Below are 22568 nucleotides of genomic sequence, written 5' to 3'. Positions count from 1 at the left end.
GCAGTTTAACACCGTTACAGCTCTCTGTGTGGGCGGGGCATAGTCTGGGTCCACCTGTCAATCACAGCAACTCTAGCCAATCATGGCTGTCTGTGAATTGTGACATTGAGGACTGGGAGAGGACGAACCGAGACTGAAGCAGTGAGGTGAATGTCTCTTACTTGCGGATCTTCATGGCCTCTTCGTTGTCTGGACGGAAAAACTCAAAGCTTTTGTAGGACTGAACGGCTTCCCTTCTGTACTGTCCCACGTTAAACACTGTTAGAAAGAAACAAGCACATACATTTCTGACACAGTGCTCATCATAGACATCAGTTTAAGCTTTAAATTATATTAAAATAAGTGTAGTAAAAAAAATTCTAAATTGTATCTTTTTTTTTTAAATTATTGTTAATCTTCAGGGGTCATGGAGGCTTAGCGGTTAGAACGTTCGCCTCACACCTCCAGGGTCGGGGGTTCGATTCCCACCTCTGCCTCGTGTGTGTGGAGTTTGCATGTTCTCCCCGTGCCTCGGGGGTTTCCTCCGGGTACTCCGGTTTCCTCCCCTCGTCCAAAGACATGCATGGTAGGTTGATTGGCATCTCTGGAAAATTGTCCGTAGTGTGTGAGTGTGTGTGAGTGAATGAGAGTGTGTGTGTGTGCCCTGTGATGGGTTGGCACTCCGTCCAGGGTGTATCCTGCCTCGATGCCCGATGACGCCTGAGATAGACACAGGCTCCCCGTGACCCGAGGTAGTTCGGATAAGCGGTAGAAGATGAGTGAGTGAGTGTTAATCTTCAGGGATTTTCACTAGTTCACTGTGTGATCATAAACATTATCCTGGGTTGTGTATTTTGAGCTTTCACACTGCTCACACTTTACCCAGGATGAACACTTAACACTGAGTATCTTCATAATCTGATGTTTCACACCGTACATTACTAAACCTGCTGCAACCGTCTTCTTCTTATTTGCAATTTTTGCAGCATCATCAACCCTGATTAGATTAATCCAACACGTGGCTCATCTCTAACTTTCATGAGCCACCGGTGAGAGAAAAATGTTATCTTTCACAACCTTATCATCTTTTTTCTCCCTGAACACAATTCTGTGAGGTTCCCATCGGGTTTCAACACCTGGCGCTATCTACCGAACAGTTTTTTCATCAGCGTCGTTTAGCTACGTCCTGGTTTTCACCTGATATCTGAGTCTGAAGCACTGTTCAGTTTCTGATTGGGTGTCTGTTGCTAAGCAACAAGCCATAAGTTTTCAACAGTGCATCGTTTCACACTGTGAAACAGACATAACAAACAGAATCAAATATCATTTACAATAAATAGAGAATTTACCTGTATAGGTAAGAAAAGGACAATATATATATATATATACAGATTCAACAAATGCCATAGATATGTTTTTAATTCTTTACCTTTGGTGGGAACGCCGATCCAGTTGAGGTAGCGTGTTAGCTTTTTGGAGATGTAGGTCTTTCCTCTGGCAGGCAGACCGACCATCACGATCATAGTGGGTGAGTTTGTGAACTGCGGCACGGACGCTGGAACACGACAAAATGATTTTTTTAAAATTAAACCACCAACACGTATGAAATTAGAACGTGTGGACTGCGGGATTGATGAGAGCAGATCGAGAACTAAGAAATAGGGATTTCTACATGAAGAGCTGCATATTTGAGCCCTATTTCACTCCTGATGTAAGTTACATTATAATAGCACCACAGGAACAGGGACTTGTATAGCAGACGATCTGTTCGAGGGCCGTAGAACAAGACCAGGATCAGGGCTAACGGGGATCGAAGCATGACTGAGTCTTAAACGAAAGTGAAAGTGTGAATGTGTGTGTTCTATCGATCCCTGATTTTTTTCAGGTCTTATTCAAGAACTGCACCAATAATTACAGCCTTTTTCCAGGAAAAGATTTTGTACATTTTGTCAATATTTGCATGTGAAATAAAAGACGATGCTACAATTATTAATAACAATTATTAACACAATAATTCGGACTGGACTCGAGCCTGGACTCGACTCGAGCCTGGACTCCACAATGTCCTGACAAATTCTCAGACCAGCTGTAAATCAGCGTCAGTAAAAAGGCACAGGTCTCAACATGGGTGACACAAAACAGGCTCGGGAACATCAGGAAGAGGCAACTGATCAAATACACTGTGTGAACTGTAGTGTGTGTGTGTGTGGATGTGTGTGTGTGTGTGTGTGTGTATGTGTATGTGAGGCTAACTGAACACACGTGACTTCAATTAGTAGCTCAGGACTGGTAGAGAGGAAATGTGTGTGTGTTTGTGAGAAAAAGGACCATGAACTCGTCTCTCTCTCTCTCTCTCTCTCTCTCTCTCTCTCTCTCTCTCTCTCTCTCTCTCTCTCTCTGAGGTTAACGGCCCTGAGGTCACTGTGAGAAGGACACGTCATGTAGCTGTGTGTGTTCTCTGATTAACAAACTCCAAACTCACAGCTTTTATTCTTATTTATAACCTTTTTATTCTATGGATTTAACGATCTAGTAATGATCCAAAGTTAAACCAATTCACAGAGAGAGAGAGAGAGAGAGAGAGAGAGAGAGAGAGAGAGAGAGAGAGAGAGAGAGAGAGAGAGAGAGAGAATGAAAGCGAATGAGAAAGACATTGCTCTGATGTCACTTACACCCTCGTCTTCGGCTCAGTCTACTGTTCATCCACGGCACCCAGATCTTCTCCAGGGGATTCTGGGTAAGCTCGCTTTGTAGGTGAGCCATTTAGGTGTATGTCTGTCTTTGTCACAAATAAGTGCAGGTATCTATCCAGCAGAGGATTGTGTGTGTGTGTGAGTGTGTGTGTGTGTGTGTGTGTGTGTGTGTGTGTGTGTATATGTGTCTAGGGGCCTGTCCTATAAGGCTAAAGTCTGAGATTTGGACATCCTCTGTTGGCTGAAACATTTTTGTTATCTTACTGTGCGCAACTATTGATCATGAATGTTTCTCAACGTCCAATCACTGATCATGATTGTTTGTCAATGTCCAATCACTGATCATGATTGTTTCTCAACGTCCAATCACTGATCATGAATGTTTCTCAACGTCCAATCACTGATCATGATTGTTTGTCAATGTCCAATCACTGATCATGATTGTTTCTCAACGTCCAATCACTGATCATGAATGTTTCTCAACGTCCAATCACTGATCATGATTGTTTCTCAACGTCCAATCACTAATCATGATTGTTTCTCAACGTCCAATCACTAATCATGATTGTTTCTCAGCGTCCAATCACTAATCATGATTGTTTCTCAACGTCCAATCACTAATCATGATTGTTTCTCAACGTCCAATCACTAATCATGATTGTTTCTCAGCGTCCAATCACTGATCATGATTAATTATTAATGTCCAATCACTAATCATGATTGTTTCTCAGTGTCCAATCACTAATCATGATTGTTTCTCAACGTCCAATCACTAATCATGATTGTTTCTCAACGTCCAATCACTAATCATGATTGTTTCTCAGCGTCCAATCACTGATCATGATTAATTATTAATGTCCAATCACTAATCATGATTAATTATTAATGTCCAATCACTAATCATGATTGCTTCTCAATGTCTAATCACTAATCATGATTAATTATTATTGTCTAATCACTAATCATGATTAATTATTATTGTCTAATCACTAATCATGATTAATTATTATTGTCTAATCACTAATCATGATTGTTTCTCAACGTCCAATCACTGATCATGATCGCCCAATAACTCAGTGTCCAATCACTGAACACCGTTCGTTCCCAACATCCAATCACCAGTCTAGTTTTTCTAAGTTATATTTTTATAGCTGTAGTTATATATTTATATATTTTTTATATATTTATATATATTTTTTCTAAGGTACATATTTTTGGCTGCTATCACTGGGACCTCAGTACTTAGTTTTGTCCCTTTTTACTGTACCACATAACAATAAACCTTCTTTGATGTTTTATCAGGTAACAGTTGCTTTCATCTTACATCAGAACTTTATAAAATGCCGAGAATCCACACCCACATCTGTAATAACTCTTTCTCTCATGTCACCCTCATGCTAGGACCTGTGTAGTTTATACACGTAGCTAAGATTCACTCGGACATGAGCGGGATTGCAGGGAATTGTATAAAACCAGGAGATAAGCCAGTGCTCAGTGTTCCTGGGAGATCTGTGATCGGATCGAACGTGAACTCTCTCTACTCTCTCCTCGTCCCCGACGTTCCTCAGGACAGTGCGCAACGCTGTAAGTCGACACCTGAGCTGCAGGAACTTGGCAGCACATGTCAGTGGTCTTGGCATCTCTGAGTGATGAGTATTAGGTCGGTGAAAGACAAATATTAACTCACAACAGTCACTTGAGTCCTCAGTTACACTGCTGGCATTTTAAACGGCAGATTAACAATCCTGAACTTAATCGTCGTGTCTCATTGTGTCCGTCTCCGAATCTCACTCAGTCAGAGACGACGTGTTTTTACACTCTCTATAATCTCCACAAAACATCTAGTGTTTATTCACAAAATATAGTTTAAAGGTCTCAGGTACCAAACCGAACAACGTGAACTTTCTCTAAATAACATTCCCGAGTTTTAACCTGCATAATAAAGCATATTTCTGAGAAATCCTCAAGATTCTCAAGAAATCTCAGCATCAGCATTAAAATAAAATAATAACTTCTAAAAAGTGCCATTTCTGTGTTCGACTGATGTCACGTCTTCAAATCTGTACGTGGAGTAAAAGTCATTTTAAACCCAGGGAACCTTGTTTCCTTTAAATCCCTTAAAACATGAAGAAAACCTACAAAATCGACAGCATTTAGATCTGTGAGTGTTTCAAAGACCACTATAACTAAACTGTACCTCAAAATATAAACACGCCAATAAATATAATTAATATAATAATTAGATATAATAATTAGATATAATAATTAGATATATTAATAATAATAATAATAATAATAATAATAATAATAATAATAAGCATTATTATTATTATTGTTATTATTATTGTTGTTGAATGTACATTTTAATTATAAGCATTATTATTATTATTAGTATTATTATTATTGAATGTACATTTTAATTGAATTTTAAATTAAATTATTTTTATTTTAAGACAAAAAGAAGAGAAATAAAAAAACGGGTAATAATATTATGGCATAATTAAATTTTTTATACAGTGAAACTATATATAATAGTAGTAGTAATAATAATAATAATATTATTAATAATAATAAGAACTATCATTAGTATTATGCTTATTATTTGTATTATTATTATTGAATGTACATTTTAACTGAATTTTAAATTAAATAATTTTTGCTATTTATTTTAAGACAAAAAGAAGAGACATAAAAAAACATGTAATATAATTTATATTATTATGGCATTACTTAAATTTTTATATAATGAAATATTATAGTAATAATTAGATATAATAATAACAATAATAATAACAATAATAATAATAATAAGTGCATGCTGTATTGTCACCACAGTAAATCCATGTCTGCAGATCAGAGGCCTGTAGTGATCCGTAGTGACCCGTCATCCCCGTCACCATGTGGCCGGCTAAAATCTGAGCCTTAAATCAGAACTCAGACTGTACACAAATTCCCGGTGTCCTCACCTGTGCTCTCACAGCGGACTCGCTTTCTGGGTGCAAGCTTTTTCTTCTCCATGTGTTTCAGTGCAGCACAGCAACGTGGATGTGAAGTGACCGGCTGGCCACACTGCGTGAGTGTGTGTGTGTGTGTGTGTGTTTATAATTATCCACAAATCTCCCCACAAGCTGCCCAGCCTACAGGAGTATCAGATATAGCCACGGTTGCCAGATTGGAGTAAATATATCCGACGTCATTGAATGGGTCCACAGCTCCATCCGGATTGAAACAAACACCAAACTGAAATTTAATGCAAAATTATAATTCCTTAGACATAATGTAGTGATCTGGAGTAAGTGAGGAAAGTGCTGGAAGTAGATCAGACATGTGATAATGCTTAATACTACAACCAGTCATGTTGTTATCACCGGTTAAACTTTAACACCATCTGTACGTGTGCTTAAATACACAATCCACTCTGAATCCGAAGCTTTGCGTGTTAATCTCACTTCCTTAATAAATAAATAAGTAAATAAATAAATAAATAAGGTGCAGTAGGACTTTTTCCCCTTGCTTCCTTTCTACATAAAGAGCGATGCAGCAGCGCTTTATTCCTTTAGAGAGAGAGAGAGAAAGATCAAAGGTGTTGTTCTGGCAGCTCATAAGAATCCAACACTCATCCATTGCTGTCAGATTTTCATTTAACTTGTCGCAAATAGCGCGAACGATATGCGTCATCTATCTACTCATTTAACACCGCGTGCCGTGACTCACTACGCACCGGGTGAGAGCGAGTCGGTGCTACTAACCCCCTGTTGGTCACTGACCGACTTCACATTTCATGAGCGGAGCTATTTTTATATCGTAGCTCTATTCCTGGAGGAAGCAACGTAACGTGCTGGGAAAGCTTGACATCTTATGTGTCTAATGTTCTGTCTAAGGGAGCGAGTCAGATACCAGACGTCAGGACTCGACGGATACGAACAGATCTTTTCTTAAATCTTTTATAAGAGCGTTTGCATGCAAGGGGATGTTCATAAGTCTAAAAAAATTTTATAAATAATTCTCACTCTCTGTTGTTATCGTATCACATGCTATTAATCGACGGCGAGTTTCGGTCACAACGATTCTGAAAATACATCGACATAAATAAGACTATACAGTTAGGACGAAAGTAATGGCACCTTTTGAAAGGAGGTGGAGGTGGTCTACGTTTACATTTACAGCATTTAGCAGACGCCCTTATCCAGAGCGACTTACATTTTATCTCATTTTTATACAACTGAGAAACTGGGGGGGGGCACGGTGGCTTAGTGGTTAGCACGTTCGCCTCACACCTCCAGGGTTGGGGGTTTGATTCCCACCTCCGCCTTGTGTGTGTGGAGTTTGCATGTTCTCCCTGTGCCTCGGGGGTTTCCTCCGGGTACTCTGGTTTCCTCCCCCGGTCCAAAGACATGCATGATAGGTTGATTGGCATCTCTGGAAAATTGTCCGTAGTGTGTGAGTGTGTGTGTGTGTGTGTGTGCCCTGCGATGGGTTGGCACTCCGTCCAGGGTGTATCCTGCCTCGATGCCCGATGACGCCTGAGATAGGCACAGGCTCCCTGTGACCCGAGACGTTCGGATAAGTGGTAGAAAATGAATGAATGAATGAGCAATTGAGGGTTAGGGGCCTTGCTCAGCGGCCCAGCAGTGGGAACCTGGTGGACATAGGAATCGAACTCACAACCTTTCGATTGGTAGTCCAACACCTTAAACACTAGGCTACAACATCCCCGGATTCAACGGTCTATAGTTCTGCTCTGGTTACAGGGATGTTGAGCAGGTGCCACGACTAGGAGGCGCTTTAGTCATCGTTTTTTCCTTTCGTGTCCTTTGCCTTTTATGGAGTTTTTTGGGCGGGGCTAAACACAAAACAGATATAACGTGAACGTGCTTTATCATTAAAAATGATTAACATGTGCGATAGGCATATAAATATTTTTATTTGTGGTAAATGTGACCGACTACAAAAATTTAATTAAAAGATTAAAAACTTAAAACGCTTCCTCTTAAGAATTTCATTAACGTGTCCAGTTCAGTTAAGGTGAAGAAAAGGATTTAGTGTTGCTATGGAAAATCTCACACAGTTAAGCATCGTTCCCCAGATATTACTTTTATATATTTAAATATCTTTCCCTCAATCTCTCGCGCCATATGAACAAATATGGTGACATTTTTCACATGCTGGAAATTTCACATGCCCTTAATAACAGTCGTGGTATAATGGTTAGAGAGTTTGACTCCTAACCCTAAGGTTGTGGGTTCGAGTCTCGGGCCGGCGATACCACGACTGAGGTGCCATTTAGCAAGCCACCAAACACCCCCAACTGCTCCCCAGGCGCCGCAGCATAAATGGCTGCCCACTGCTCCGGGTGTGTGTTCACAGTGTGTGTGTGTTCACAGTGTGAGTGTGTGTGCACTGCTGTGTGTGTGTGTGTGTGTGTGTGTGTGTGTGTGTGTGTGTGCACTTTGGATGGGTTAAACACAGAGAACAAATTCTGAGTACGGGTCACCGTACGTCCCGTCACTTTCATAACAAAGTTTACATGATCATATTGAGGTTTAGAGCAAATCTGCGTATTGATGGAAACGTTGCAGTCGTCATTAATCTCACTCGGTTTGTTAAACAGTTTATTGTCCCAAAAAAGAAAAAAAAACAGAAAAAAAACAAAAACAATTATACGCTTCAGTTTGACTAGAAATATCATCCTGGGTAGAGAGAAAAATCCATCATTAGCTAGAAATCATGGCTAAAAACATCCTGAAGTTCATATCGGTTACACTGAAATACACGATCGTACAAAATACAAAAAAAAAAAAAAAAAAAAATTTCATACAAATCCATCAAAATGCTCGTGACTTTATATGTAGAGGAGAAAAATATGTGACATCTTCATCGTGATTACGGTTTGACGACAGAAACGAACAGAACTACGTCGGAAATGTCTAGAAAAGTTACAGAAGAGGAATAAAAGGACACGAGAGAGAGAGAGAGAGAGAGAGAGAGAGAGAGAGAGAGAGAGAGAGAGACGTTTAAAACGAGAGATGAGCTTTAAAACAAAGCGATGAGAGCTTCTTTACTCATTAGGGTTGGGGTTTGCGTCCGGATACTGGGAGAGGTCAAAGGTCAGGACCTTACTGATAACGCAGTCTCCTTGCTGGAAGTGAATAAGACGCAGAGCGACGGTTAGAGTTTTATTGAACGGAACGAGAGAAGTAAAGCAGTACAAGTTGCGTGAGTTCACTGACCTCGGGATACACGCCGATGAGCGAGTCGGCTTTGGTGTAAAACTCCTCCTTCAGAGAGATGACGATGGCTTGGAAGTTTTGGATGGACTGGTCTTTAATGTAGTTAGCAACCTGCACGGAAACGTTTACATTTACCCCATTTAGCAGACACCCTTATCCAGAGTGACTTACAACTGAGCGACTGAGGGTTAAGGGCCTTGCTCAGGGGCCCAGCAGTGGCAGCTTGGTGGACCTGGGGTCCGAACCCATGACCTTCCCGATCGGTAGCCCAACACCTTAACCACTGAGCTACCACATCCACACACGTACGTGCGCGTCAGCTGGATCGGGAAGTTCGGCTAATAACGGATAAAGCTAACGGCGTCCTGAACACTGACCTTGCCGATGTTGGTGTTGTCCAGAGCCGCGTCGATTTCATCCAGCACGAAGAAAGGAGCAGGTTTATAGCTGGAAGAGAGAAATGAGTCAGAAGATTAACTTACAGGGTTCTGTGACGCCGTGTAGCGTAAACGGTCGGAGTCGAGTGAACAAAGGAATGGAAGGGGAAGAAGAAGAAATGGACGGAGAACAGGACGTAATAAAAGTAGTAGTAGAGAAAGAAGAAGAATAGGAGCACTTTAAAGGTGGGGTCTCCGTTGTTTGAGAAATGCTTCAGAAAACTGTGTCGGGCCGCCGAACAAAACTGACGTTTAGCCAATGAGCATGTCTTGTCGATATGGGTGGAGAGAGTGTTCGGTGCGCATGTGTGACGTTATCAGAAAGCGGTTTTAACATTGACATGGAGGATAAAAACAAAGAAAGGAAGAGAAGAAAGACTTACGATAAGGACAAGAAGTAGGACGTGTTAATATAGGATCAGCTTTCCAGCGCTGGAGAGAACTGAAGGTGTTCGGAGCTAAACCTCACGCTACAACACACAGTACTACAAAAACACACCTGTATTACCGTAGTGTTACTCAGTGAGTTTGTGTATTGATAAAAATACCCCTCTCGGCCAACCGCCCCAACAGGTTCCGCCGCAATAGTTGTCTGGGTTACGTATGTATGTGTGGGCGGAGCTATCAGAACAGGGGTGGGAACCATTTGGGTTAGGGGCGTGTTTGTTTTTCGGTGATTTCAAATGTCAACATTGGCTTTCAAACAACGGAGACCCCACCTTTAATAAAACTGTAGAATGTCGGATGTTAAATCCGTGATGTTCGAAGAGCAAAACTAGTTCATGAACCACGACATTAATGTCATTTAATCCGAGATCATTAAATATTTACCGTAGCACAAGAGGGCGGAGTTAAAAGAAACGGTGCTTCCACCACGTTAAGACAGAGCCTGTGGTGGGGTTCAGAGGCTCGAGAAGTCTCCTAATGATGCAGACTTTCTCACCTGTGGATGGCAAACAGTAAAGCCAGAGCAGCCACGGTCTTCTCTCCTCCTGATAAATTATCCATGGGTCTGAAGCGTTTACCGGGTGCCACGCAGTTGTAGTTGATCCCGTCCAGGTACGGTTCCTCTGGGTTCTCCGGGCCAAGAAAAGCCTGTAATGACATAAGCAGGAAGTTTAACAGAGAGCAGAGGATTTCTTCACGCTCTTCGATCTTCCAGTGGTGTGTGTTCACCTGAGCGCTGCTGTTGCGCGAGAGGGCTTTGTAGATCTCGTCGATGTTGGTGGAGACGGACTCGAAGCAGGCGTTGAAGCGATCGAACCTCTCCTTCTTGATCTGCTCGAACACCTGCTTGGCTTTCTTTGCCCTCTTCCTAGCGGCTTCGAATTCTGAAGACGTGCAAAAACGTTATGTTATTGTTTACGTCTCCGGCGGAGGAGAATCGCGTGAGCAACCGTGCGAAGAACCCGATTTAGCCCTCACCGTCACTCGTCTCCTGGAATTTGTCCCGGACACTCTCCAGCTTCTCCATGGCCTTCATGTTGGGAGCGCTGATCCTGTGGAGGATGCTCTGCTGCTCGTTAAGCCTCTGCTGAAGGACGTTCATCTCGTTTTTAATCTCCTCCTCGGACAGAGAGTCCTGGGCCACACAGACAACAGGAACATGACAGTTCATCTGGATGACTGACCACCGTCCAGGCTGCAGCTTCAGCCTCGTTTATTATATCGTTATAATTCATGTTGCACAGCCAAGTACAGGAAAAAAGGTCAAAGTACATTTCGGAAATGATCAGATTGTGTCTTTTGGGTAAGTTTCAGAGGAGACGCTGAAGCGATTTGGTTAAAAAAATAAGAAATAAAAAGTACCTTCAGGTCTTCAGACAGACTGCTGTAGTCGATCTCGATGAGAGCCTCTTTGGCTAAAACAGTGCTGGATGTTTTCTGGCTGCTGCTCAGACTTTCTTCCTGGGAGCTTCCCTGAGTGTGAAGTGAAAAACGATTAGTGGCGTAACGTACTGAACGTAACGTACTGACTAATTCAGATCTGCAGATACGAACAAAGAGACCGGATCAATAACCTACCTCCTCCTGGCTGATGTCTTCCATGGTTCCTGATCTGAGAGGAAGTTTGATGTCCTGCATTTTACAGGCCTGCAGCAGGTTGTGTCTGTCGCTGCGCTTCTGCTCCAGCTTCGTCTCGATGGCCGTGACTTCCTTCTGAAGCTGCGTCAGCTCTCTGAAACACATCGGCCGTGTTTATAATAACGATAACTATTTAAAGTGAGCTGGCAAAGAAGCTCCAATGGCTCGGCTAACAAGTAACTAGTGCCCCTTTACCACCGAGGCAGTTTGAGTGCAGGTTCGGAGCCTAATTTAGAACCAGTTCTTTCTGTTTCGACAGCCAAAGCACCGGAAAAGTGGTTCTGAAGTAGCACCAAAACGTTGCTGGTCTAGACTTAAAGAACCGCTTGTGCCAGGGGCTGGGGGCGGGGCTACTGTTAGCGCCTGGGGGCGGGGCTACTGTTAGCGCATTTGATAATGTACCTTAAGTAGGGGCTGTGGGTGGGGCTAATGTTAGCACCTGTGATAATGTACCTTAAGTAGGGGCTGTGGGCGGGGCTACTGTTAGCGCCTGTGATAATGTACCTTAAGTAGGGGCTGTGGGCGGGGCTACTGTTAGCGCCTGTGATAATGTACCTTAAGTATACTAATGTTTAATACACTTTTACTTTACTGCGATATGACACATTATCAGCACACATGATAGTAGGTAGCTACAAGCTAAGGCTAACTTTTTTCTGTGTTAATGATAAAATAACGTTATGTACTTCCTCCATCACAACCTCCATTTATACAGATTACACGGAGCCGCACGTACACGTCGGATTCGCCGCGTTTGGGTGTTAATGTAGGTTCACAGTCATGAGCATTAACAGTAAAGCGACATCCGCCATTGTTGTTGTGTTTGTCGCTGCTGCGCTAACGTCGCTGTGTAACGTGACACGTATACGGTGACGTCACACTCGGCTCTGTGATGCTCTCTAACCGATGGAAAGGCAAACCGGTTCTTAGAAGGTTCACCAGTGGAACCAACATCGAACCAGCACCAGCGCTAGCTCTGAACCAGCACCCGGTTCTGTTTGGTGGAAAAGGGGCAAAATAGAGTTTACAAATTCCTTTAAACGAGAAGGACGCAAGTCGCTTCCCGAGACCGACGTCACTACGCTGCGTCTTCTACTCATTTCTACGTCATCAAACAAATATATATAAAAAAAAAAACTCACTTGTTGGCCCCACCGAGTTTCTTACGAATTTCTTCCATTTCGTGGTTTTTGTCGTTGACTTCTGACTTTTTGGTGAGATGCTGATTCTTCAAGTCCTGAAGCTGAGCCATGGTCTCGTCGATGATCTTCATGTGCCGCTGCTCTTCCTGTTGGAAATCGTCGGGTCGCAGAGAGACGGTGAAACATCGGGTTACTTGCGCTCTGTGTTTAACGGTGTCAAGAGATTTAGAAAAGCTCCTTCACCTTCTTCAGTCGTTCGATCTCGCTCTCGTCCTTCTTCACCGTCTGTTCCCACATGATGACCTTCTCCTGGTCCTCCTTCAGCTGGTTCTTCTCGTAATCCAGCTGGATCGCCAGGCGGGTCTTCTGGGTCTCGAACTCCAAGCTGAGAAAATAAAAACATTTAAATCAGATATGATCAAACTAATCTGTTCAAAAATTATAAATTTTTTTATTTAATTAATTTATATGGAAATTTGGCTCTCACTTTTAAATCAATTCTTTTTAGAAACTTAGAAAATTAAAACGTGAAAATTACATTTAAATAACTACGCAAACTAAAGAAAGAGAAAACGATTTAATAAAATGATAAAAACTCCTGAGCTAAACGCTGTTACTACACAAAACGCGGTTGTAGCTGCCTCTCTACATTACTACGATAGAAAAGAGGTGTTATTTGTGTAGTAACAGCGTTTAGCTCAGGAGTTATTGACTCGGGAAACTCCGACCTGTGAATATGTGGCCAACTTCCTGCTCCTTCAGTTCTCTCCAGTGCTGGAAAGCTGATCCTATATTAACACGTCCTACTTCTTGTCCTTATCGTAAGTCTTTCTTCTCTTTCTTTCTTTCTTTGTTTTTATCCTCCATGTCGATGTTAAAACCGCTTTCTGCTGATGTCACACACGCGCACTGAACACTCTCTCCACCCATATCGACAAGCCCCGCCCCTCTCTGCTCATTGGCTACACGTTAGTTTTGATTTTTGTTTTGTTTGGCAGCCCGATGCAGTTTTCTGAAGCATTTCTCAAACAACGGAGACCCCACCTTTAACTGCGACCCCAGAACAGTAACATGTTGATAATGCGGAGCTGAGTGTTGTATAAGTGTCCACAGGCTAAGTGTTAAGTCCTGGTGATGAAACTTACCGCTTCTTTGCGATCTCGTTCTGCCTTTTCACTTTCTCCTCTTCGAACTCACGGATGTTTCTCACTCCGATCTCTTCACAGAACTCCAAAAACACTTCGTCCTCCACCTGAAAACGGGGAAAATTTAGATCGACGGAAATAAAGACTTCGAAACGTCGTTATTACGTTAAAGGTTTTCCTCGTACCAAGTTCATGCGGTCTTTGAGCTCCTTCATTTCTCTCTCACGTGATTGGATGATCCTCTTGATGTCGTTGATACGGGGCCCGAAGTTCGCCAGCTCGCTCTCTAGCTTGGATTTTTCCTGAAATACACATTACGACACGTCTGCGTCTTAAACGTAGCTCCTGATGTTATGCTCTGTAATATTCAGACGCTTCACAAAGTTACCTGCATGTTTAAGGACAGGTGGCGAGTCTTGGTCTGCTCGAGGTCACTCTGAGAGTACTTCAGCCTCATCTGCAGCCCGTGGGCCTGAGACTGCACCTGACGAAGCTCCGCCTCCTTTCTTTTCGCCTTCATTTGCTCCTACACAAATGTACACAACACATCTGTCAGACACCCGGTCGGCGCCTCGAGTTTCGGCCTCGCGTGGTAACAGGTTCGAGACTTTTCACCTTCAGCTCGTCGGTGAGTTTTTCTTTCCTGTCCTTCAGCTTGTCCACGGCTTTTTCGTCCCAGCGGCGAGCTTTGGCCTTCAGGTCGCTGGCGCCTCCGGAGATCACGCCGGACTTCTGGAACAGAGTTCCGTCTAGCGCCACAGTCTGTGAAGCGCCGAGGTTCAAGACATTGGGTCAGATCTGTTGGTTCTCAGACGCACTAGTCTCAGATCTGATCTGATCGAATTAAACTCGCAACAGTGAACGGTGTTAAATTGGCAGAATTTATTAATACGCTTGTTCTAATACGTTACCGTTTCTATAGCGACCCTAGAAAACCTTTGTGTCCATCGAATGAAGGATTAAAAGTTCCACAGATCTCTTTACTAAGCACTTAGGAGAGTATTAACCATCACAAAAACACACAAGCTCTGGATTTAAATAATAATAATAATAAAAAAAAGTATGTCTCTGTGGGGTGGGGTTGGGGCTGGGGGGGAGAGACAAAATGCTAATATGTGTAGAACTGTAGCTCGGCTAACAGGACGTATAGGATGAGAGTTGATTTGTGGATGTCCCAAGACTTTAAAAGGTGTAAAATATAAAGGGCATAAAAAATTAAATAAATAGATAGATAGATAGATAGATAGATAGATAGATAGATAGATAGATAGATAGATAGATAGATAGATAGATAGATAGATCATGCGGTATCGGATCAAATCGGACTCGTTTGGTGTAATCTGTACCTTATGTCTGTACGGTCCTCCGAAAGCGATCCTGCGAGCGTCCTCTACGTTCTCGCACACGAGGGCGTTCCCGCAGGCGTACTGTAGAGCTTTCTTGATATGCGGAGGCTCGTAGCGGATGACGTCGATCACCAGCTTGGCACCGCGCAGCTCGCGCAGCTTCTCGTCCGTGGGTTTGACCTGAGGAGACAGGGACGATTAGCGGATTTATCAAAAAAAAAAAAAAAAAAAAAAAAACATCCGCCTTATAAATAAATAAATAAATAGATAAATAAATAATAAGAATAATAAGAAGAAGGTGTCGTTCCTTCCTCTTCAGAGAAAGAGGGATTCATTGTGAGCTTTGAGTTCACAACAGCTACAAAACTACAGAAAGCACCTCCAGGTAGTCCAGCGGTAAGAAGGTTTCAGGTTCTCCTCTCTGCTCTTTAATGTACTGGATGCAGTCACGGCCCGTCTTCTCCGAGTCCACGATGATGGCGTCCATGTTTTTGCCCAACACTTTGGTCACGGCGATCTGGTACTTCTTCTGCGTGGGCTGGCACAGGTCTATGAGCCGTCCGTACTGGAGGGAGAACACGATTATGTACAGGATGATTAGATTAATAGTAGATCATACCGAGTCAATGCCTTCCGTCCTGCATGTCCTTCGCTCTAAAGAGACGAGTCGCTCGTGTCGCTTGTGGTTTGACTTTTTTTTTTTTTTTTCATACATCCAAGATTTCAGTTGGATTTCTAAGACACTTCGTACCAGTGTTGCGTTCAATTTAGGGCCTTTTTACACCCGGTCACTTCGTGTGTTGTCTCTGATCTGATAGCTATCTGATTTGTTAAAACTGTACCGTTTACATTAGACCACATTAACGCGTCTCGGCGAATTGGATATCGATCCGATCTTTCTACTCCCGCCCAAAATGCTGATATATTTGACCTCATTTCTGGGGGAATTGTAACAGAACACACTTTGGTGTCTGTGGTTTTCAGAACGCGATCAGAAAGAAGACGTAAAAACTGGTTACGATGTTTATGCTACAAAAAACAGCGTTTACTGTTTGCTGCGTTTTCGCTGGCGGCAGCAGCGCGTTTTAAGACCCGACGAGACGCCTGGGTGAAAGATTACCTGCGAGTGACATAGTTCCGTTTGGGAGGAGTATAGCGCTGACGTATGTGGCTTGAACAACCACATTCATTTACACCTGTCCAGTTTCATCTGTAACGCGTCCCAGACCACCTCCTGAAGGGGTTTGAACCATCGGATTTATATCAGTCTCCAAAACATTTCGGAGGGCATTTAGACCTGGTCTTTTTACCGTCGGGTAGATATCGGATCACAGAAAACGCAGGAAGTGACCAGGTGTAAAAAGCCCCTTATATGTTATAAACGTGTAATATCAGATCTCTACCCACAGAAACGCCACTTGGTCAGGAACGACCCGAGTTCAGCAGTTTAAACCTACCACTGAGCCTGGATAGAGTCTCTTGATGCTCTCCATGATCTCGGCTTTGCGCTGCTGTCTGCTGTTCTCCTGTCGGTCTATACGAGCGTCGCCGAGCTGCTCCATCACCTGTGTACGGAAAAGAGAAAAAACAAACACCACCACACCCCCACCTTGATGAGATCCCTCCTTCGGTAGAGTGATGGGACGCGTTTAAACGGCGACGGAGAGCTGAACGCTAGGCGGTGTTTACGGTGTACCTGATTAAGCTCCATATTAATCTCATCGATCCTCCTCTTGGCTTGCTCCACCTCCTCCGTGAGCTCCTCCTCCATCCGCTTCTGTTCATCCAGAGACTGTCTGTAAAACAGGAGGCGAACAAAATGACAAGACGCTTCGCTGCCCGCCGGGACGGACGACTCTAAACTAGCCGCGTGTGAATATTTGTAACGGAAACGTACAGAAATCTTGTGTTGGATTTCCAAAAGTTTGGTCGTGTACCTGCTGGTCGTGATGTAATCCTCCAGCTTCTCGATACGCTTCTGGTTCTCCTCAATCTCTCTGATCTTCTGCTTGATCTTAGCCTGCAACGAGAACGCGAACCTTAGTAAAGCCGCCGGCCGAGACGCACGAGGTCTTTTCCTACTGACTCCGAGTGCTACGTATCCTCTGGTTACCTCCGTCTCTACTTTCTTCCTCTCCTCCAGATCGAGGCGATCCTGGTCAGCTTTCTGATCGCGGTTAAACTTCTCCAACTCCTGGGCGAGGGTGGCGGCTCGTTTGCTGGCCTCTTCTTTAAGACGGTGGTACGCTTTCACCTGGGGCGCAAACGGATCCCGGACGTTAGCGGATAAACACTTAAAGCTAAAAAAAAGTAAACTGTGTATAAGTCGGTGAGGTACCTGGTTCTCTTCGAGCTGAAGGTCCTGTCCCTGACTCTGTGCCTCCTCCTCCATGCGCTCCTCGAACTCCTGCCTGGCCGTCTCCACGGCTCTCTGCTCGCGCTCCAGCTCGTCCATGTCCGCCTTGCGCTTCTTGTAGCACTTCTGGGCGTTCTGCAGGGATTTCCGTGCGGCTTCCAGCTTCTTGATCTTGTGAGCCGTGTTTTCTTTCGCCTTGATGTACTGCGGCCTTTTCTGGTTCAGCTCCGCGTCCTTCTCTCTTTGAGCGGGAGAAACAAACCGTCATCACTAACCGGTGAATACTTACTGCCAAAGCTACTCGTGTGTTTAATCCCTGGGCTAAAATTGCTCACTTGATCTCTTTCTCCACCGTCTGCTGATCTCTCATCATCCTGCCGAGCTCCTTCTTCTTCTCCTTCAGCTCGTCCTCCACGCGGTCCATGCGCTTGCGGTCTTTGTCGATCTCTTTGTTGCGCTGCGTCAGCTCGCGGTTCAGTTTCTCGATCTCGCACTCGTTGTGGTAGAGCTTGAAGAGCTGCATCTGGACGTTCGCACGCACGACTTCATCCTTCAGCCTCTGGTATCGCTCGGCCTGGGGGTGGGGGGGATGTGGGGTTTAAAATACCGCTCTGGTTGTTACAAAGCGCTGACACGGGAGACTCGGCACATAAATGTTACAGACACACAAACATCTAGGTTTATCTTTGTCGAATCTTCCCACGAAAGAAACGACGAGTTCATATAGGAACGACAACATATCTCCATAACGCTGCTGTTCAGGACCATTTTCTAACCTCCTCTTTTTCCTGCTTGGCCTCTTTGCGCTCGGCAGCGATGTTCTTCTTGCGGTGGTAGTTGAACTGCGTGTCCTCCTCGGCCTTCACCATCTCCTTCTTGCACCGTTCGTACTCCTGCGCCAGCTCGCCGGAGCGAGAGATCTCCTCGAACAGAGCCGTTCGCTCCTTAGGGTTCTTCATGGCGATGGACTCCACTGCACCCTGTGAGCCAAGACAGCGACAGGTTTGTCTTCTGCATCATTGGGATGTTGGACCATAACTACAGCTCTCGAGATGTATATGAATGATGTTATGCGATGTTCTGCTCACGCATGATCGTGTCAGGCCATCCTTAAAAATATAGTTATATATTTATATTTATATTTTTTAAGGTTCAATGTAAAAAAAAAAGTACAATTTTGGTGATGGTGATTACGTAGGTATAACTTTAAACAAATTAGCATATCGTGACGTCACTGACTGGGTCTTCAACCCGTGCCTTCGGGCGCATCGTCGCGAACCTTATTTTGATGCTGGACAGTTTTTCCAGGACTTCGTGCCAAGTTAATGCGTGTCGAGCTGTTTTAATGTTGTTTTAGATGTATTATGGCGCCCGAACCCGTACGAGTTTGAACGGTGACCGCAAACATTTTGTTTACTGCAGCTGCAGCCATCGTTACCGAGCGCGAACCGTCGTCTCTGACAGTGAACGAGAGAATGAGACGAAGCGAACGCACAGGCCGTAGTGTGACATCCGGTAACCGACAGTGTAAACATAGATGATGTCACGGGTTTTTATTTAAAAGAAAGAACGTAGCCTTCCTTTGTATGTAGGCCGATTTATATATTTACAATACTTACTAAAATATTATTATTATTTTATTGCTTTTGTATTAGTTGTTTGAAGAGTAAAAAAAAAATCAGTCTTAACACAAATTTACGACCGGCGAGTCGGTCGGGCTAAAAGCAAAAAAAAATCTATAAAAAAATTGAGTCGGTCCTAAACTGACAGGGTCGGTCGGGTTACGGCAAACAAGAGTATTTTTAAGGATGGCCTTAATGCATGAATGAGTCCCTAATAAAATTAGGAAAGAAATTATTCCTAATAATAATAATAATAATAAATAAAAGTGTGCACAGTTAAACGAATCTGACCTGGAAGACCAGGAAGTTCCGGGCCTTGATGAGAATGCCGAGTTTCTCCAGCTCCTCGCTGTACTCGGGCAATCCCACAACTTTACTGTTAATGCGATACTCTGACGAGGATCCTGTGGGTCGGAGAGAGAGAGAGAGAGAGAGAGAGAGAGAGAGAGAGAGAGAGAGAGAGAGAGAGAGAGTGAGATTGAAAGAGAGAAAGAGGTAAAAACATGTTAAAGAGGATGATGAGGTGGAGGAAATGCAAGGAGGAGAAAAGGAAATAGCAAAAAAAGTGGGGAGAGAAAAAGGGATAGAAAAAGAAGAGGAGGGAAAACAGACAGAGTGATGGGGAATTAATGGGGAGTTCATTTAGTTCATTCATTCTGATTAGCAGATATTCTTCGATTTTAACTTAATTCTATTGTTAATTTATTATAGTACAAATAATTTATTCTATTTTCCTTTTAACAGGTCATAAAAATATTTCCCAAAGCAGTTGTTTCAAGGCTTTATAATTGATCAAATAAATAAAAAAAGATACAAAATCAACAGTGAATAACTAATGGGGTTCAGACCACACGATTATTAACATAGACGTTTAGCGCGACGTCACTGACTGTACAACACGAGTGTACGTGTGACGTAATCCTCATCGCCTCACCGATGATGGCTCTGGTGAAAGAGCGCTCTTCTCCGCTGTCCTCCTGGTACACCATGCTAACGAAAGCCCGGTTAGCCGCCGGCTTCCCCACGGGCGCACCGTGAATCAGATCTTTAAGCGTTTTCACACGCAAGTTGCTAGTTTTCTCCGCCAGCACGAAGCTGATGGCATCCATGAGGTTCGACTTCCCTGAAGAGAAAAAAAAGGTTTGTTTAGGGGCGGGGCTTATAATCAAAAGGTTTGCCTGCACACTTGTTTTTAAATCAACTTCACAATTTAACACAAGGTTTCCGCTTTCTGATAATAATCGTTCTTTTCGAACCAAGACGAGCAGAAAAACATCTCAGCACGTACAAAACCCCAAACCTCGATGTTTGATGAACAACGACAGCAGACGGTTCCACTCCTGTCAGCTAAGGACAAGAATCTGACAACATCGCTGGCACAGACTCACCATAACTACACGGCCCTCACCTGCCGAAGCTCACCCACCTGGACGCTGGACGTTTTGTGCACGCTGATATGCTTTTCTGCATCAGTGTTGTTACGATGTTTGTTTACATGCTGTTTTTGCACACTGTCTAATCGTTTCCGTCGTTTTGCACATACTGTACAACATTTCCGTCGTTTGCTGTTTTTGCACAAATCCTATGCATTATTTCAGGGACCTGCTGCTACTCAATACTAGTATTATGCAATAATGCATGCAATATAGTCTAAACTTACAGTATTTACACTGATCGATCGGCGCTGTTTCTGTTTATCGTCTTGTAACTTTTCGTCTGCACCGTCTTTTGTCCTGCACCGTTTGCACCAGATTGTACAGATACACTATGTGTCTAGGACTAACTTACTGAGTCCTTATAGCCCTGTCTTCGTTTTATGTAACTCCACAATCCTGGAGAAACGCCGTCTCATTCTGCTGTGTACGTACCGCAACATTTATATATGTTTGAAATGACAATAAAACTTCTTGACTTGATAAGTAATTATTTGAGTTCCTTCCTGGAAGCTGATCTCAAACCCTACAGACTGTTGTGTGTGTGAGAAAATCTGAGCAGGAGATCAACAGTATCTGAAACACTCAAAGCAGAGACATCAGATTTCTTCTTCATTCTGATGTTAAATGTGAACATTAACTGAGGTTCCTGACTTGTATCTGCAGGACGTTATGCTTTTAGCCGTTGCCTGATTAGACAACCACATGAATGGGCAGGTGTTCCTAATAAAGTGGACAGTGAGTGTGACGATTAGCTCAAACATGTTGCTGATAACTGATGGATTATTTAGTTATCTAGTGCAACTATAAACCAATTAACTATGTAGTAAATATAAACTATACTATGTAAAGATGTGTGTATTAGTTAATGGTCGATTATTATTTAAACGCTCTGTTGTTGCTCTACTTTACTCACCTGATCCATTCGGTCCGATAATCGCAGTAAACTTATGGAAAGGACCGATTATCTGTCTTCCTTTGTACGATTTGAAATTTTCGATCTCTATCAACTTTAAATAACCCATTTTATTTGCAGGGAAATCAACTTAAATACAGAAAAACATACAAAAATATAACGTCGTTAGCTCCCTTGCTATCTTAGCTTAGCCTAGCCTGTTAGCTAAAATGCTAACAGCGCTACTAGCACGGTTTATATATAAAAACAATGATCACAGCGACGTTAGACACGCCGAAACTGCGACAGATTTGATTCACAACAATAATAAACAGGTCTCAGAAGTTCCGCTGCAGTTTATTTGGGCTGTAAAGCAGCCGAACTTGCAGCGGATACCGAAAAATAAACACTTGTCTGCGCGCCTACTACAGAGCTATCGTACATTCTCGCGAGACTTCGGACGGTTACTAACTCACCCTGCATTCTATCTCGCGAGACTTAAGAATGTAAACTGAGCCCAAGTGAAGTCTCGCGATATTTCAATAATAAAAAAAAAACAAGATAGAAGAACGAAATGAAGTCGTATTGATATCAAATATGTTTTTTTTTTTTTTAAATACATGAAAGTTTTATAAATGTTTAGTTTTTTTATTATATATTATGGCAAAATATCCCCCAAAATGTCATGTGATTAGAATACATTATTTAATGTATTTAATGTTTGGATTTTATTATTAAAACATAATAAAAGGGCTGCAACTTTACATGACAAGATGTTAAGGTTACATTAACATTACTTTTACTGATTAGTTCTATTAAGGTTTATGTTAACATTGAGATGTAATTTATTTAAAGTTAAGTTCAGGGAAAGAATGACATCATTAACTATATCTAAGGTTATAATTGTGTTTAATGATGTTAAGTAGAGGATGTGGATAAGAGTTGTTGCTGAGTTTATATATATATATATATATATATATATATATATATATATATATATATATATATATATATATATATATATATATATAGGATTAGTTTTACTAAGGTAAAGATTATGTTTAGGTGTTAAGGAAAAGAGTAAAGATTATGTTTAGGTGTTAAGGAAAAGAGTAAAGACTATGTTTAGGTGTTAAGGTAAAGATTACGTTTCAGTGTTAAGGTAGAGATTACGGGTAGGTTTTAAGGTAAAGATTATGCTTAGG

At 42.6% G+C, this 22568-nt stretch overlaps 2 protein-coding genes across 3 annotated transcripts in view; both read right to left on the bottom strand.

Annotated features, from left to right (window-relative positions):
• The window catches only part of LOC113651829 (6-phosphofructo-2-kinase/fructose-2,6-bisphosphatase-like), a 13523-nt gene extending 7608 nt beyond the window's left edge, over positions 1–5915 (bottom strand). Inside the window, exons 1-3 of one of the 2 annotated variants that reach the window (XM_047807587.1) lie at positions 5639–5915; positions 1409–1534; positions 162–258 (exon numbers count right to left, since the gene is read on the bottom strand). In XM_047807587.1, the coding sequence (XP_047663543.1) occupies positions 162–258; positions 1409–1534; positions 5639–5690 (275 nt within the window). In that variant the 5' untranslated portion in view covers positions 5691–5915. Of the gene's footprint in view, positions 1–161; positions 259–1408; positions 1535–2651; positions 2942–5638 lie in introns of those variants that run through there. The other variant, XM_047807586.1, reaches the window with a different exon arrangement.
• A 2352-nt stretch (positions 5916–8267) lies between these two features.
• LOC113651811 (structural maintenance of chromosomes protein 1A) lies at positions 8268–21807 on the bottom strand. The gene is made up of 26 exons (XM_027160681.2): positions 21385–21807; positions 19970–20158; positions 19327–19439; positions 18190–18393; positions 17749–17987; positions 17396–17654; positions 17171–17311; positions 16995–17077; positions 16754–16853; positions 16515–16622; positions 15437–15622; positions 15058–15237; positions 14327–14473; positions 14100–14237; positions 13897–14013; positions 13712–13818; positions 12810–12951; positions 12567–12712; positions 11365–11518; positions 11149–11259; positions 10765–10921; positions 10516–10670; positions 10283–10434; positions 9280–9349; positions 8903–9013; positions 8268–8811 (listed from the first exon to the last, which is right to left on the bottom strand). The coding sequence occupies exons 1-26, from the start codon at positions 21491–21493 to the stop codon at positions 8731–8733; spliced, it is 3699 nt and encodes a 1232-aa protein (XP_027016482.1). The 5' UTR covers positions 21494–21807; the 3' UTR covers positions 8268–8730.
• Between the last annotated feature and the right edge of the window lie 761 nt (positions 21808–22568).

Source organism: Tachysurus fulvidraco, chromosome 23 (genome assembly GCF_022655615.1).
Source record: "Tachysurus fulvidraco isolate hzauxx_2018 chromosome 23, HZAU_PFXX_2.0, whole genome shotgun sequence".
Taxonomy (NCBI): domain Eukaryota; kingdom Metazoa; phylum Chordata; class Actinopteri; order Siluriformes; family Bagridae; genus Tachysurus; species Tachysurus fulvidraco.
This window is presented reverse-complemented; position numbering and strand designations above follow the sequence as displayed.

Excerpts from the sequence above, each read along its gene's own strand:
- LOC113651811 (XM_027160681.2), bottom strand. The coding sequence starts at position 21,493 with ATGGGTTATTTAAAGTTGATAGAGATCGAAAATTTCAAATCGTACAAA. Across the intron at positions 16,854-16,994 it reads GATTACATCACGACCAGCAG|ACAGTCTCTGGATGAACAGA; the intron begins GTACACGACCAA and ends CCTGTTTTACAG. Across the intron at positions 13,819-13,896 it reads TCAAAGACCGCATGAACTTG|GTGGAGGACGAAGTGTTTTT; the intron begins GTACGAGGAAAA and ends CCCCGTTTTCAG.